Below are 15,583 nucleotides of genomic sequence, written 5' to 3' on the forward strand. Positions count from 1 at the left end.
TAGAAAAAAATCCTCTGGAACTAATTGCTACCCTTCTAATATAGCAAATGAAATTATTTTTACTGTAGCAAGTTACTAAAGCTGTTTTGGGTCATTTCTCTTTTATGAACAGCTAAGAAAAATATGAGCCTTATATAGAAAAATATTCACACACAGAACAAAATTGTTTTGCATGATCATAAACTTACTACCAAACAGAGCAAGAGTCAGAGTCTCCAAAGCAGAATGTAGGGCCATCTAGGAGGACATTCAGTAAACCAAGAATGACAGGCTGAATGTTTGTGGCCCCATTCCCATCCCCCAAATTCTTATGTTGAAATCCTGTCCCACCAAGGTAATGGATTAGAGGTGTTTTGTTTTCCCCAGAAATGATTAGGTAGAGCCTTTAAGAATGGGACTCGTACCCTTATAAAAGAGGCCAGAGGAAGACCCCCTCATCCTTCCCACCTCCACTATGCAAGAACACAGTAAGAAGCCAGTGGTCTACTACAGACCCTCACCAGAATATGACCCTGCTTGCACTCTGATCTCAAACTTTCAGCTTCCAGAACTATGAGAAGTAAATTCCGATTGTTTTTAAACTGCCCAGTCTCTGGGATTTTATGATTGCAGCCTGAACAGACTAAGCTACCCAGCACTGCTTTATAAAGGAAATCCCTTTTCGCACTCTAAATTCAGCCACCAAGCTGGGATATTTTTATGTCAGATTCTTAACATCTTTATTTCAGAAAACAAATTAATCATATTCCTCGTATACACTGGGCATGAAAAGTTAACCTTAAATTGATATGAATGTTATTTTTATTTTTAGACAGATGAGAGGTTGATTATATGCAGAGCATAAACATCTAAAGACTTTTTGCCTCTAAGTTTTAAAGCAGGCACACTTAAGAATTGCTTTATCATTGAAGACTGAATCTCGTTGAATTTGACTGTGGTGGGTAGGTGAAAGCATCTCAATTTTGCATGTTTTCCCACCAGGGTCAGGCAGCCGGAAATATCAGCGTAGCACCAAAGATTCAACTGTGAGCTAGATTTGGCAAATCTTCTCATCAGATGTGTGCTTCATTCAGTTGCCTTTTGTTTGCCATTTGAGCATTGTTATGGTGGTGAGGTGTCCCCCAAAAGCTCCCATGTGAGACATTGCAAGAAGGTTCAGAGGAGAAATGATTGGGTTGTGAGTGCCTTAACCCAATCAGTGAATTAATCCCCTGATAGGGATTAACTGAGTGGTAACTGAAGTGGTGGGGTGTGGCTGCAGGAGGTGGGCACTGGGGGCGTGACTTTGGGGTATATATATTTGTATCTGGCAAGTGGAGTCGCTCTCTCTTCTTCCTGATCATCATGTGAGCTTGCTTGTCTCTACCACACTCTTCCACCATGATGTTCTGTCTGCCATTGTCCATGGACTGAGACCTCTGAAACTGTGAGCCCCCAAATAAATCTACAATTGTGCTGGTTGGGTCTTTTAGTCACAGCAGCAAAAAAGTCGACTAAAACAAGCATGGATGACTGTAAGGCCACCAGATATAAGTGTGCTCTTCTCTGGAGATGTTGGGAGCCACATCACATTCCCAGTATGGCTTCCTATTCATCACCAATCGTCAAATACCTGGTGATATCTTCAGATAGCTGAGCAGGGTCTGGTGGGTAAAATTTCACATTAAATGAAAACTGCCAAGCACCACCTGTAAGGATAGAAGGTGGGGGAATCAGATTAAAACCTTAGAAAACTCCCCTAGACTTAGGATTCTAATTGATAGCTAGAACCATCTCAACTCTAAGCATTAACAGCCAGGCAGCTTTGATCACTAATAGAAAACAAGGACTTCTCTGTTAAATGAAATCCACAGATAAGTCTGAAACCTCATCTAATTTCTAATCTTCTCTATTATCAAATCCTTTACTGGTCCTTCTAACTAGAAAGGAAATTGACGGAACTTCCTCTTTCCCAGGATCAAAGATAAGCCTCAGGAAGAAGTTGGGGGAGGGAAAGTGAATGATATGGATAATCCTCTATCAGATAAGTCTGGAAATGACGAGATTTAGTGCTCTGAATTTCTGGAGAGCTCACATACCAAGGCTATGGACCCAATTCCAATTTTCTTTGCGCTTCATTGTGTTGTTACAGGTCAGATCCTATTACAATAAATGTCAAGGGACTAGTCAACACAATTTATTTTATGGAAAGATTTGTTGTGGTGAATACTGCTTTCATAAGTGGGCTGCTCTGCTGGATGTGAAATGTTCTTTTTTATTTTTTATTTAAGAAAATTTTTGATGCAATACATACCTGGCCGTGCATTACCCAATTTTACACCCCTTTAGTCCATGACTTGGGCAGATCTTTACAATACCACTCTTTATCCTGCAGTATCTACTCTAGCAGCTGAAAGGGTCTACGAGATGTTCCTTCACAGGTACCTAACTCTCTGCATTGGCTACCATTATCCTTGAAACATTATTTAGCCTTAACTAAGCTCCATATCTCATCAATACCATCTTTAATTGTGAATGGTTTATCAAAATAAATAAGAATAAACCTCCTTTTCTCCTCTTATTTTATCGGTGTGAAAACTCCTTTAACTTATTCATATTGTTATTTTGGCTTCTCAATGTATTAATTTACCAAAGTTTGAATATTTCTTCTCTGTGACACTATTTATAAATAATTTTTACCCTCCACCCCATAAACACATTAGAAGTTCCTCTGGCCCTGCTTATGTTCCGAATGGACTACCAGAAAAGTCTTCCCAGGCTCACTGGCTTCTATCCATGGGTGTGTTCTGAAGCCATGCTTCTGTGACCTTACAGAACAGCACTTATGCTTCAGGTACTCTCTCAAGACTTCCAAATGCTCTCCCCATCCCAATTAAATGACTTTGGAAACTTCATTTTTTCCCTAGAAGCACCTCCCAACACTCTCCAAAAAAAAGGTACAGTAAAGTTAAATATTTCTTAGCTGCTTTCTTTGTACTGTTTCTTGTATGTGTGGCAACACTTAGCTTCTTCAGGACCCTATGTTTCTGTCATAAAATACACAGACCCATTTATTCTTTCTAGTTTATTCTTGATGCTATTATTTATACCACACTTGAGATTCCACATGCCAAGAACTCTACTATAAAGGACTTAGCATAGGATCAGATATTATTGGGTAGTTAATATCATAGTGTAAACCAGTCAAAATATTACTCAAATATGGGCTATAAGAATTATAAGCCAAAAAATATCTGTTAATCAAATATATTTCTAATGGTTGTTTTTTCCACTGTTCTTAAAAAAAAAATCCTTTTCTTATTCTAAAATTAGTCTGATTTGGTTTTACTTTCCTATTGATTCCTGCTCACTTCCTACTAAAATAGATCCCTTTAACGCTTGCCAGTAGGAAGACTCATAACAAGAGCTGGCTTTCCCTCAAGTGAAATTAAAAGTAATGGATTAGTTATGGGAAACGGATTTATTGCTCTTTTGTAATTTTCATCAACTTCAAAGTATGCCTCGACTCCAATGAATAGTCTGGCAATGTAATTAAAACAATCTTATAATAAACTCAGGGTAAAAATTCTAAGTTGGAAAACAGTAAGTAATAAAAGCATAAGCAACCCATTTCAATGCAAAAATCCTCATTTTAGGAAAGTATGTTGCAAATAACAGTGGGCCTAAAAAGAAACTGAAATAACATGTTAAAAATGCCTATTTCTAGGCTCTATTCCAGAGATTTTTATTCCTGAGACTTGGAATATGGTCTAGAACTCGTAATTTTATTAACATCTTTTGTGCTTTTGACGGAGGTAGACTTTGGAACCACAGTGAAAATCACTACTACTAAGAAATCCAAATGTAAGGTTATAACCCAAGCAACTACAAGGTCTTTCAGGGCATTATTTTGAAATGATGGGAAAGTTTATGGAAACTACAATCTACATTCCAATCAAGAAAAAAGTCAGTGAAATAAGGCATAAAACCTGGGATTAATGAGAAAAGAAGATAAAGCTCAAATACACATCCTTGTAAAGAAAGTGGCAGAAACAAATAACTCGGGAGGGTGCACTTATGCGATGAGTGACTTGTAGACCCACATCTGCTCAGATGAGGGCCCTGATGAGAAACAGGAAATGAAACAGCTGGAACACATTAAAACGAATATTTCTATAATGCTGATGTAGGATTTTTAAATTGCAAATTTATGATAAACAGAAAAGGCATTGAAGGGAGTTCATTCTTACAAAAAATTTCTAATTTTACTCTCCTAAAGCAGGCCAAATCTTAAAAGTTCATTTATATCATGAAATTACTATAGACCATATATTCTATATCATAAAATTACCATATTTTAAATATTCTTTACTTATGATAAAAAATATAGTATTTTTAGAGGTTTTTAAGATCCGGCATGCATTAAACATGACTAGAGTTAGAGTTTTTTGTTTTTTTTATTAAGAACAAACTTTTTGGTTTTAAAATTTACCATGTATCACAAATTTGTAACTTAAAATGTATATCAGATTGATCTCCGTTCTCTAACTGATCTCTACTAGAGTCTACTATGGACCTACAGAATAAAAAAGGATCCTTTGTCATCTCTGGGAAGAAATGTGTGATGGCAAATGATTATATAATATAACACCTCTCTGCTCTGGTGGGAAGAAATTTTGTGGAAAGAGGACATTTTAGTAGATAGGAAACAAGAAGATAGAAAAAAAATACTAAATTATACTCTTAATAACTTCCAATTTCCTTTGGCTCCTCTCTTGCAACAAAGCTTTTTTTTAAAAAAATTTATGATTCACATGACTTCCTAACCTGCATGGTAAAAAAAATATCATTTACATTTCATACTTAGATTATCATTTTAAATTTTGTGTCTCAAGAAGACAGGAGACAGCATAAATGGAAAAGTAAGGGGGAAAAAGAAATTCTACTAACAATATGCAAAAAAGTTTATACCACCTTTCTTGTAACAGTATTACAACTTATTCTTGAGCATTTTACATATTTTCAAAGCACTTTGCAATTACTGATTGCCTGGACATTTTATTAGTAAGATGTACACAAGATAACATTATGCAAAACACTATGATATATATTCTTCACATCTGCTTTTAATAATGCCATATAAAACCTTTAGAACACATCTGTCATCATAAAATTTTTATTAGGATTCCTTGGAACAAGAAAAAAAGTGTTTTGATCTATTTATCAACAGTAGATATTCCTGTCTTCAATCTCAAACTACTTCCATCCAATTAATTGATCAGTGGATACACTGAGTCTCTCTTCAGAATATGGTAAATGATGTTGAATTGTATAAATAATCAACAGACTCTCTAACATCTAGAAGACAGTGACTTTTGGAGGGATGTTATCTAAAATCAAACCATTTCTAACTGCTCATTACCAATTGTTTTATTAGTACTTGGGTTATTTTTATATCTCAGGACTTTCAAAGGCACTAAGAAGTATTTTCCTCTCTTTTAACAGTAAACTCTTTGAAAACTTAAAATGGAAGGATATTCCCATTAATTATTTGATCTTAAATTTATTCTTTATTCTTCAACTTGAATTAGTTATTCAGGATAATTAAGCTAATTATCCTTAGTTTTATTGATAAAAATATGAACCATTTTTTTAAAAAAGTAGTTATTTACAATAAAGATTTTCCATGCTTATGGCAAATGTAATAGCTATAGAGAATGTTAAAAAATAAAACTAGCAAACCTCCTTTCTCAATTGTGCAGGCCATTCCTGGAGTTAATTCCTGTTAATCTGTCATGCTTTCTACAAATATCCCATGCTTCTATATAAGCATAACATTTTATTTGTGATTTTTGGTATTGAGGACTGAACTCAGGAAAGCTTTATTATCACTGAGCCACATCCCCAGTCCCCCATTTTTCCTATGTGCATTATGTTTTTTTATTAATTTGTTATATATCGTCTATATATGACAGTAGAGTATATTTGGACATATTATACATACATGGAATATATTTTATTCTAATTAGGACCCTACTCCTACGGTTGTACATGATGTGAAGCTTCACTGTGGTATATTCATATATGAACATAGGAAAGTTATATCTGATTCATTTCATTTCCCAGTCCTTTTCATTTTTAATCAGACAGCATCTCATTAGGTTACTTAGGGCCTCACTAAGTTGCTGAGGCTGGCCTTAAACTTGTGATCTTCCTGCCTCTGCCTCCCAAACAGCAGGTGTGTGCTACTGCACCCGGCTCTATGTATGCATAACTTTAAAAAAGCAAATGTGATTATATTACAGATATGATTTTTCAACCTGATTTTCACTAATAAACCCAAAGACATCTGTCTATGATTATTCCCTGATTGATTTAATCATCTTTATAAATGGGTATTTAACTTGCCTCTAGTTTCCTGCTACTACAAACAGCACTGTAATGAACTTTCACTTGTGTACACACTTGCATTTTTTTTCTCTAACACATATGCTGAATTAATTTCTTCAAGTAAAATGGAAGGTCAAGGAGTAGGTACATTTTAAATTTTAATAAATACTGACAAACTGCTCCCTTGGGAGGTTGCACCAATTTATACTTCTACCCGTTGGGTTCTTAGTAGTCAGTGCAGTTATTATTAAACATATTAAACTTTTAAAATCTTTGTTAATCCAAACAGATGGAAAATGATTTCTCAGGTTAAAATGCATTTGGTCATTAGATTTAGCAACTTAATAATGCTTATTGGCCACTTATGTTTCAATTTTGAGATGTGCTCATGGAATTTTTTATATATTCATTAAAATATATATTTCCCTTTTTTTGGGGAAATATATATTTATTAATTCACTTTCAGGGACTAAGAAAAGAGGTTGTCACCAGACAATAAACTTCGTTCTGATTTGTTATTCCATCTTTAAAGTATCAAATGACTACTGCTTTTAGCTTGGTTTTTAAGTGTTTGTGACAATTAGGCTTAATACATCATTAATAATTAAATTTGGAACTTTTAATGATTAACTGCCAACGGAACATGACATAATTAAATCATACATTTCACATGGGTGTACAGGCAGAGGAATAGGTCAAGTGTCAAAGTTATTTTAATTTGAGTTATAATGACAAAAAAAATGGGTTCTGTCTGAGCTGGATCAATGTGCCAGATCAAATATGAACTTGTAATCTGTCTTTCAAAAACCTCTATTCACATTGGCCACTTGGGTATGAGCTACCAATTCAGATTAAGCGGCTCTCTTAAATATCTTTACCTTGCCACGTAAAATAATACAAAAGAACTTACTTCGAATCTGTTTTTTAATTTCCTTAGCAGGGTCCAACCAATTCTGCAAAGGAAATAACATTATGAATTGGAATCAGAGAAGAATAAAGGTGATTTAATGTTGCTTTGATACAGACATTCCCACAATGCTTTCCCCACCCTTCCCTCAATTCTGGTGGCCTCCGCCTGGTCCTGCCCTGTGAGGGTCTGGACACTGGTCTAAGGAGAAAATACGCACATGTGCCTTCATGCTTGACATTTTTCTTTTACAACCATTACCTTCAGGGATCTCTGCTAGCACAGACACAGAAGGGCAAAAATGGGAGAAGATCAGAATTCAAACAAGTTTCCAAAATAAATTAAAAGATTTACATATCCTGACACCCACTGGCTCTAGACATTCATTTCTACGTTAGTGACTTATATCATCACAGATGCTTAGGCATCTTCTTAAACCTTTTCTAACAAATGAATACTTGTTTGAGATCAGTGGTCTTCCTCATTACAGAAGCCAGATGTTTAATAATGAAGTCAGACATTGTCTAGTAAATTCAGTAAGAATGAGTCTGACACCACAATAGTAAGCAACATCTATGAGCAAAACTTATGTGACTTAGTTTTTAGCACTAGTACAATGGAAACAATCTTCTCCTTATTTTTCAGGTAGTTGTGGGGAAAAGTTTTAAACAGATGACTTTCCTCAGGTGTAAGCACCTATAGAGGTATTGCCTTAAATATTAAGAACTTATGGAATTATAGGTATCAGGTTAGCAAATGCACCACCTCCTATTTTGATTCGGTAAGAAAATGAAAATATAAGAAGATGAATCAAGAGGAAGACAGGAGCCCCAGTAGTGAACTGTTCTAACAGTTTATGTTACAACTGTAATATCTTCATAGAATTTGAGGTCATGAACACGTTTTCTTCATAAAAATCAAAGTGTATTTCTTGGGCTCAAAATTCCACTGAAATATATATTATCTAAAAAAAACACCAAATAAAATACTTTGCTGGAGCCATAAATAACTCAAGGATGAAAAACAGAAGAGCTGACTTACTGTTTTCAAGATATTCAAGAATAAAGGAAGCTGGCCAGGATTTCTTTCATGAAGAAAAGGGGTGAGGAACAGTATTTGGGGATGCTAAGTCATAAAAGTAGGCGTGTGAGGGAGGGTGGCCAAAGTGATCAACCCTTCTGGATTTTCCTGGGGGAGAAATTCAAGCCACAACAGTTCGCACTGCTCTTCTCTCTCACCTTCTGATTTTCAGCATCTCGATACGTGAGGCCAAAGTAGTCCTTTTCTAGCAGGTTCAGGTGTTCACACACTTTGTCAAACAGCACTTGCCCTCTGGAGCGTTTCTATGGAAACAACAGAAAAACAAGTCAACATCCACAAGGAAGTTCTCCCAATTGGAACAAATAAAACTTGGTAAAACTTCAGACGCTGTGTGCTGCCACTGTTCACGTGTGTTCACACCATCATCTCCTGTTGAATAAAAAGGCTACCTACAAAGTGGGGCCTCGACTTATAAAAGCCGACCCCAACAGACAAAGAATAAAACCAAATGTCAATGGTGTCACTGAGTACAGGTGACTAGGATGGGGAGTGATTCCTAAACAGAGATGATGTGATGCTCGGAAGCCTCAAATATTGTGAAATATAAAAATCCTGATGGTGAAAGAGGATCCACAATGGCCATGTTTTGGATGCCCCACCTACGCTCCCTAGGCTGTAAGATTCCAAGCCCAGAAACATCAGCCCTGCTTCCTGTTTTAGGCAGAACCTCATTTAGAACTTTCTATTCTAATCCTTACTCAGAAAGTCGAAGGGTCATTTTCTAAAGTCCATTAAACTAAGTTAATTAGTTAATTTCTGGTTTTGTGCCATGAATTTCAGTAGGGTGTTCAAATTTCTCTTAATTTCTGTGAGAACAAATACTTCTTATTAAACATCATAAAACATTCATTAGGTTTCAAGATTTTAATTATCCTATATAAACAGAAGATCTAGATATCTATGCTATATTTTGGACCATCAAATAGTCCTATGAATGGAGAAGGGGAAATGTACTCATAGTGCGAAAATCCATCCCCTTAATTGATCTACTGCTTCAAAGGTCTTTAAACATGGCTTTGAAGTCTGCATTGGATTAACTGGCAACAATTAAGCTAAGTTCCCTTTTTGTTTGTGTGGTACTAATACTTTACATCTAATATGCTCAGCAAATTTGTCCTTAAGATTTAGTATGTTAACAATGAGACATATGAAAATTGATAAACTATGTTCATGCCAAAATAATGAGCATTCAAAAGACCTGTAGGTGGTATCTATTACTGTGTGACTGTAATTATTTTGAAAGTTAATTACTCAGTCCCCTCAAGCATGACTGTTTAGGGAAAAGGATACATTTATGATAGGAGAGCAAAGCCTAAATTGTAGCTAGCTAAATAATCAATGATGCATTTGAAAAAAAAAAAAAAAAACTACCATAAAGGATGAAAATAAATAACTTGTTAGCAAAACTACATAACATTGCTCATTGGCTATGAATAAATGATACAATAATGAAATGCTCCTTCATGGTTTAAATCCTTATTTATAAACAATACCAAGTTATTTTCTTTTTTTAAAAAAATCTTTTTTAGTTGTTCAATGCACCTTTATTTTATTTATTTATATGTGGTGCTGAGAATTGAACACAGTGCCTCACACATGCTAGGTGAGCGCTCTACCACTGAGCCACAACCCCAGGCCAGCAAGTTATTTCGGAGTAGTACTTGACAAATTTTTAAAGTTTTCACAAAATCTGGTTCTTCCAGTGCTTCTCTAGGTATTATCTACAGTTCACAGATAAGAACAGAGGTTCAGAGAAGCTGGATGAGAGGGCAGTATTATGCTAATAGCTATGGGTGGTAGCTTTAGAATCAGATCAAACCTGGGTTTGAATCTTCAGTATTCCCTTGCAGTTAATGTGAACCTCTGTTTCCCCACTATAAAGCAGGCAAGGACATCACATACTTCTTTGGAATGGCTGACATTAAAATAATGTATTCAAAGTCCACTGTTGGCATATATCATGCATTCCATGAATGTCAGTCATTATTATGGCCCAGTGACTGATAAATGGCAGACTGTTAAATGCAGAGCATGTTATAATGCACGTTTTCTGTAGGGACCATGAATACAAGTCCTGGGGATACCAATGAACTGATTAATATTAACACATTCTACTCCTACTTTTCTTCTCCTTTATTTCCATATCTCTATTATTATTATTATTATTTATCGGTACCTCATAATCATACATTATAGTGGGATTCTTATGATATATTTGTACATGCATATAACAACTTTATCCATTTCATTCCCTAGCACCTTCCCTTCCCCACCTTCACCTGCTCTACTCTACTGATGAGATGGCAATCATTAAGAATACACATAACAATAATTGCTGGTGTGAATGGAGGGGAAAAGGTACACTTATACATTGCTGGTGGAATTGCAAATTGGGACAACCATTTTGGAAAGCAGTATGGAGATTCCACAGAAGACTAGGAATGGAAACCACATATGACTCAATTATCCCACTCCTTGGTATTCATCCAAAATAACTAAAATCAGCATGCTTTTGTGATACATGCATACCAATTGAATTCAAAAGTGCATGGGAAGGCCCCCATTCACTTGCTCTACTCTACTGATCTCTCTTCTATCATTATTATTATCATTTTAGTGCACTCGTGTGTGTGTGTGTGTGTGTGTGTGTGTGTGTGTATAAAAACAGGATTCACAGGGCTGGGATTGTGGCTCAGAAGTATAGCACTCGCCTAGCTCGGGCGGGACTTGGGTTCCATTCTCAGCACCACATAAAAAAATAAAGGCATTGTGTTGTGTCCATCTACACCTAAAAAATAAATATTAAAAATAAACAGGATTCATTGGAGTATATTCATATGTGGACACAGCATAATTTTATAGATTCCATTCATTCTCCAGTACTTCCTCATGCCATCCTCTTCTCCCTCCCTCTCGGTTCCTTTCCTCTACTCTATTGGCATCCCTTCTATTTTTATGAGATCCCTTTTTTTATACCTACCCCCAGCTTCTGCTAATGAGAAAAAAATATTCAATCCTAGACTTTCTGAGTCTGGCTTATGTCACTTAGTTGGATGTTCTCTAGTTCCATCCATTTACCAGCAAATGACATAATTTCATTCTTCTTTATGGCTGAATACAACTCCACTGTGTATATATACCATAATTTTTTAACCTATTCATCTGTCAATGGGCACCTAGGCTGGTTGCATAACTTGGCTATTGTGAATTTTGCTGCTATAAACATTGGTATGCATGAATCACAAAAGCATGATGATTTCAGTTATTTTGGATACATACCAAGGAGTGGGATAGCTGGGTCTATGTAGTTTCCATTCCTAGTCTTCTGTGGAATCTCCATACTGCTTTCCAAAATGGTTATCCCAATTTGCAATTCCACCAGCAATATATAAGTGTACTTTTACCCTTCATTCACACCAGCAATTAGTGTTATCTGTATTCTTAATGTTTGCCATTCTAACTGGAATAAAATGAAATCTCAGTATAATTTTGATTTGCATTTCCCTGATTGCTAAGAATGTTGAACATGCTCTTTCTTCAAATGTCACCTGCTTACTACCTAATTGCTTCAGCTAGAACACATTACTTACGCATGCACATGGGTGCACGTGCGCATACACACACACACACACACACACACACACACCAATAACTGCCCACGTACTTTCTCAGTGAGTAAACAAAAACCAAATGCAAATACAACAACTTCACAAGGCTTTGCTTGATTCTACACCTCCTCTGAACCACCAGATCAGAGCCAGCCTTCAAAACAAGAATTTTTTCGGAATGTGTCACAGGCAAACCTGGTCATCAATTTCAATTAGCTGTCTTCTGGTCTATTCTTCCTTTTGCCTAACAGGCAACATGGATTAGCTCAAGCAGAGACTACTAGGATGACTCCTATTTTTCCTGTTTCCCAGAATTTGATTTCTGTTAAAAGACTCAGTGCTCTCTGAAATAGACCATATCCTTTCTTACTGAGTATTTTAAACATTTGAATCCTATAGTCTTTAAGAAAATGACAGAGTGGTCCATTCCTTATACTGGAGATACTTTTTTTCTGGCCCTCAGAACCCAGATCAGTTGTCTAGAATCTACTGTAGAAGCCTATTATGGACTGGAAACAATGATATTCCTATTAAACATCAGCATGGCTACCAACTAGGTGGGTGACTTCGGGAAAGGCTCTTAAGTCATTTGAGTCTCCATTTTCTCTTCTTTGAGCAAGGATGTAAGACTCTGTAGAGCAAGCAGAGTACGGGTTCAAGACTATAACTGGGTCTTGCTGATGGCAAACTATTAATGGATAAGAGTACTCTTTTCCCAGGAGTCCAGATGGGGCTTTAGTACCCTTCTGCACATAGCAATGACAAAAATTCTGCCAATGGATGGAGATAGAGCATCTCTTGAAACCCACTTTCTAGCCCTGGAATGGATCCCCTCTGCAATCTCTCCCAACTCTAAACATTTCTCTACTCTTCTAACTCAGATGGTTTTCTCCTAGCTTTGGAAGTCAAGTATTTCTAGTTGTTGACATCTGTAGGTACCTACAGATAATAACCTTATGACTAAAGCTCAACATCCAGATTGGAAAATTTGGAGAAATTACATTAAATATTACAGTTCTCAAAGATATCACTTGATAAGTGATCAAATCTAAGTATCTATCTTATTATATCTAATTAGATATAATGGCTATATATACCCATGAGTCAAAAAACGACACAGTATTCTGAATGGATACTTTACCTAACCAGATAAAACTAAGAGTTTTCAGTCTTGTGGTTTCTGGTGAGTTAAGTCATCTTTGGCTTAAAGGCATCCCCAGTTCACATATACTTTTACTAGGCAATCATCCAGAAAAGGCAGTTTTACTTTCCTGGAGTGACAAGCACAAAGGTGGCCTGCTCTCTTCCTGGAATTTCACCGGACCACCTGTATTTCTCTTTCTTGTATAGTAAATGAGGATATTACAACCTAACAATCTGGAGGGCTTTATCTTAAAAACAGCACACTCCCAAGCAATGTAAATAAGCTTCACTCTTAACTATTAGCATTTTTCTTTAGGGGCTGAGGTTGTAGTTCAGTGGTAGAGCATTTGCCTAGCATGTGTGAGGCATTGGGTTTGATCCTCAGCACCACATAAAAACATAAATAAATAAAGTAATGTTATTGTGTCCACTTACAATTAAAAAAGTTTTTTAAAAAATAATTTTTCTTTAATTTAAATTTTCCAAATTGACATGCAATTTGGTGTTTGGAGAATGAATGAATATTGAGAATGAAAAGTCACATACTGAGAGAAAATATTTGTTGAACAAATCTGACAAAGGACTGATGACCAAAATTCAACAATAAGAAAATGACCATTTACTTAAAAAAATGGGTAAAATAATTTGAAATGACATTTAACCAAAGAATGAAAATAAATAAATAAATATATATATATATATAGCAAATAAGTGAAAATAAAAAGATGCCCAACATCCTATGTCATTAGGGAACTACAAATTAAAACAATCATACCATTCTACACCTATTAGAAGGGCTAAACTCCAAAGACAACACCACCAAAGGCCAGTGTGGATGTGGAAGGATAGGAACCTTCATTCCTAGTAGGAATACAAAATGGTACAACTACTTTGGAAGACAGTTTGGTAGTTTCTTGCTAGGTTAAGCCTACTTTTACCGTATGATTCAGCAATCATGTTCCCTGGTATTTACGGAAATGAGTTGAAACTTATGTCCAAACAAAAACCTGCATACAAATGTTTACAGCAGCTTTATTCATAATTGACAAAACCTGGAAGCAACTAAGATATTCTTCGAAAGGTAAATGGAAACACAAACTGGTACATCTAGCAGTGCATAAAAAGAAATGAGCTGTCAAGCCATGAAAAGACACAAAAGAAACTTAAATGCATATTGCTAAGAGAAAAAAGAGTTGGAAAAGCTCACATATTGCATGATTCTAAGTATATGACATTTGGGAAAGGGCAACGTATGGTGATAATAAAAAAGATCAATGGTTGCCAGAGATTAGAGGGTAGGATGGGATGAATAAGAGGTGCAGTGGGCATTTTTAGGGCAGCTGAACTACTTTGTATGATACTGTAATGTTGGCTACATGTCATTTCGTATTTGTCAAAACCTACAGAATACACAACACCAGGAATGAACTGTAATGTAAACTATGAGTTTAGTTAATGATAATATATCAATGTTGGCTCATCAAGTGTTTAAGAAATATACCCCACTAATATAAAATGCTAAAAATAAAGAACACTGGAAGGAAAGGTACATGGGAACTCTGTACCTTCAGCATAATTTTTCTGTAAACCTAAAAGTACTCAAAAAAGTAAAGTCTACTAAATTAAAAAAAAGAGAGATAAAGAAAAAATGCAATAAAAAGCAATAATCTCTTAAGTTGTCAATAATTTATCAAATAGATAAAAATATAAATTAAACTCCAAGTGATTTTACTTTTATCATGCATAAACAAAAACTTAAAACATTATTTTTCAGAAAAACCAAACTGGGGTGTGCAGCTTCTCCATTTACCTTGACTTTCCCCTCGAAATTAACTTATCTAAGAAATGAGGTCACTGCAGGCAGAGCTCCTTCATTCTAGACTTGGCTATTTGCATCTGCATGGTACAATTTAATTTGTTCCCAGTCTCCCACATTTGCTGTACATTGCTAGTTAAATCTAGAGGCTTGATGAGACTGGGGCCTGTTTCTGTGTGATCTCACCGGGAGGCACAGAGTGAGGGCTTGCCTGTGTTGCGATAATAGCTGTCGCTGATGATCACTGCCCCAGATCCAGTGGCTCCGGGGCAACATGGTGATATCCTGATACTAACCACACCTTCCTCTTTATTAGCTAGAGTATAGTTATAAAGAGATACTTTGTCAGAACTATTCATCTACCCACAGTCGAGATAAATGCTTGCTTCTGTCTCTTGTCTCCATTTTCATGGTAACAAGTTGGGGCTCTAGCACCCTTCCAAGTCTCCAAGTTGAGTATTTTTATTCTAAAATATCACTATGAACTCATAGATTTAAACAGGTTGGATGTGTTTAATCCCATCTCAGATGTCACCTGTACTAGTGCCCTGAAAGCACCAAGATGCTCTGCCGGGCTTTTGCCTGCCAAGTCCCCCTCATCCTTCCAGAGGCTTCTCCAGAGTTACTTCTTCTTCAATG

General features: G+C 36.0%; 1 protein-coding gene across 28 annotated transcripts in view; it reads right to left on the minus strand.

Moving 5' to 3' along the window:
• The window catches only part of Epb41l3 (erythrocyte membrane protein band 4.1 like 3), a 226,521-nt gene that overhangs the window by 43,530 nt on the left and 167,408 nt on the right, over positions 1–15,583 (minus strand). For all 28 annotated transcript variants that reach the window (XM_048806517.1, XM_048806509.1, XM_048806516.1 and 25 more), the window contains exons 4-6: positions 8,515–8,619; positions 7,280–7,322; positions 1,613–1,688 (exon numbers count right to left, since the gene is read on the minus strand). In XM_048806517.1, the coding sequence (XP_048662474.1) occupies positions 1,613–1,688; positions 7,280–7,322; positions 8,515–8,619 (224 nt within the window). The remainder of the gene's footprint in view (positions 1–1,612; positions 1,689–7,279; positions 7,323–8,514; positions 8,620–15,583) is intronic.

The sequence above is a fragment of the Marmota marmota genome, unplaced genomic scaffold, assembly GCF_001458135.2.
Source record: "Marmota marmota marmota unplaced genomic scaffold, marMar, whole genome shotgun sequence".
NCBI lineage: Eukaryota > Metazoa > Chordata > Mammalia > Rodentia > Sciuridae > Marmota > Marmota marmota.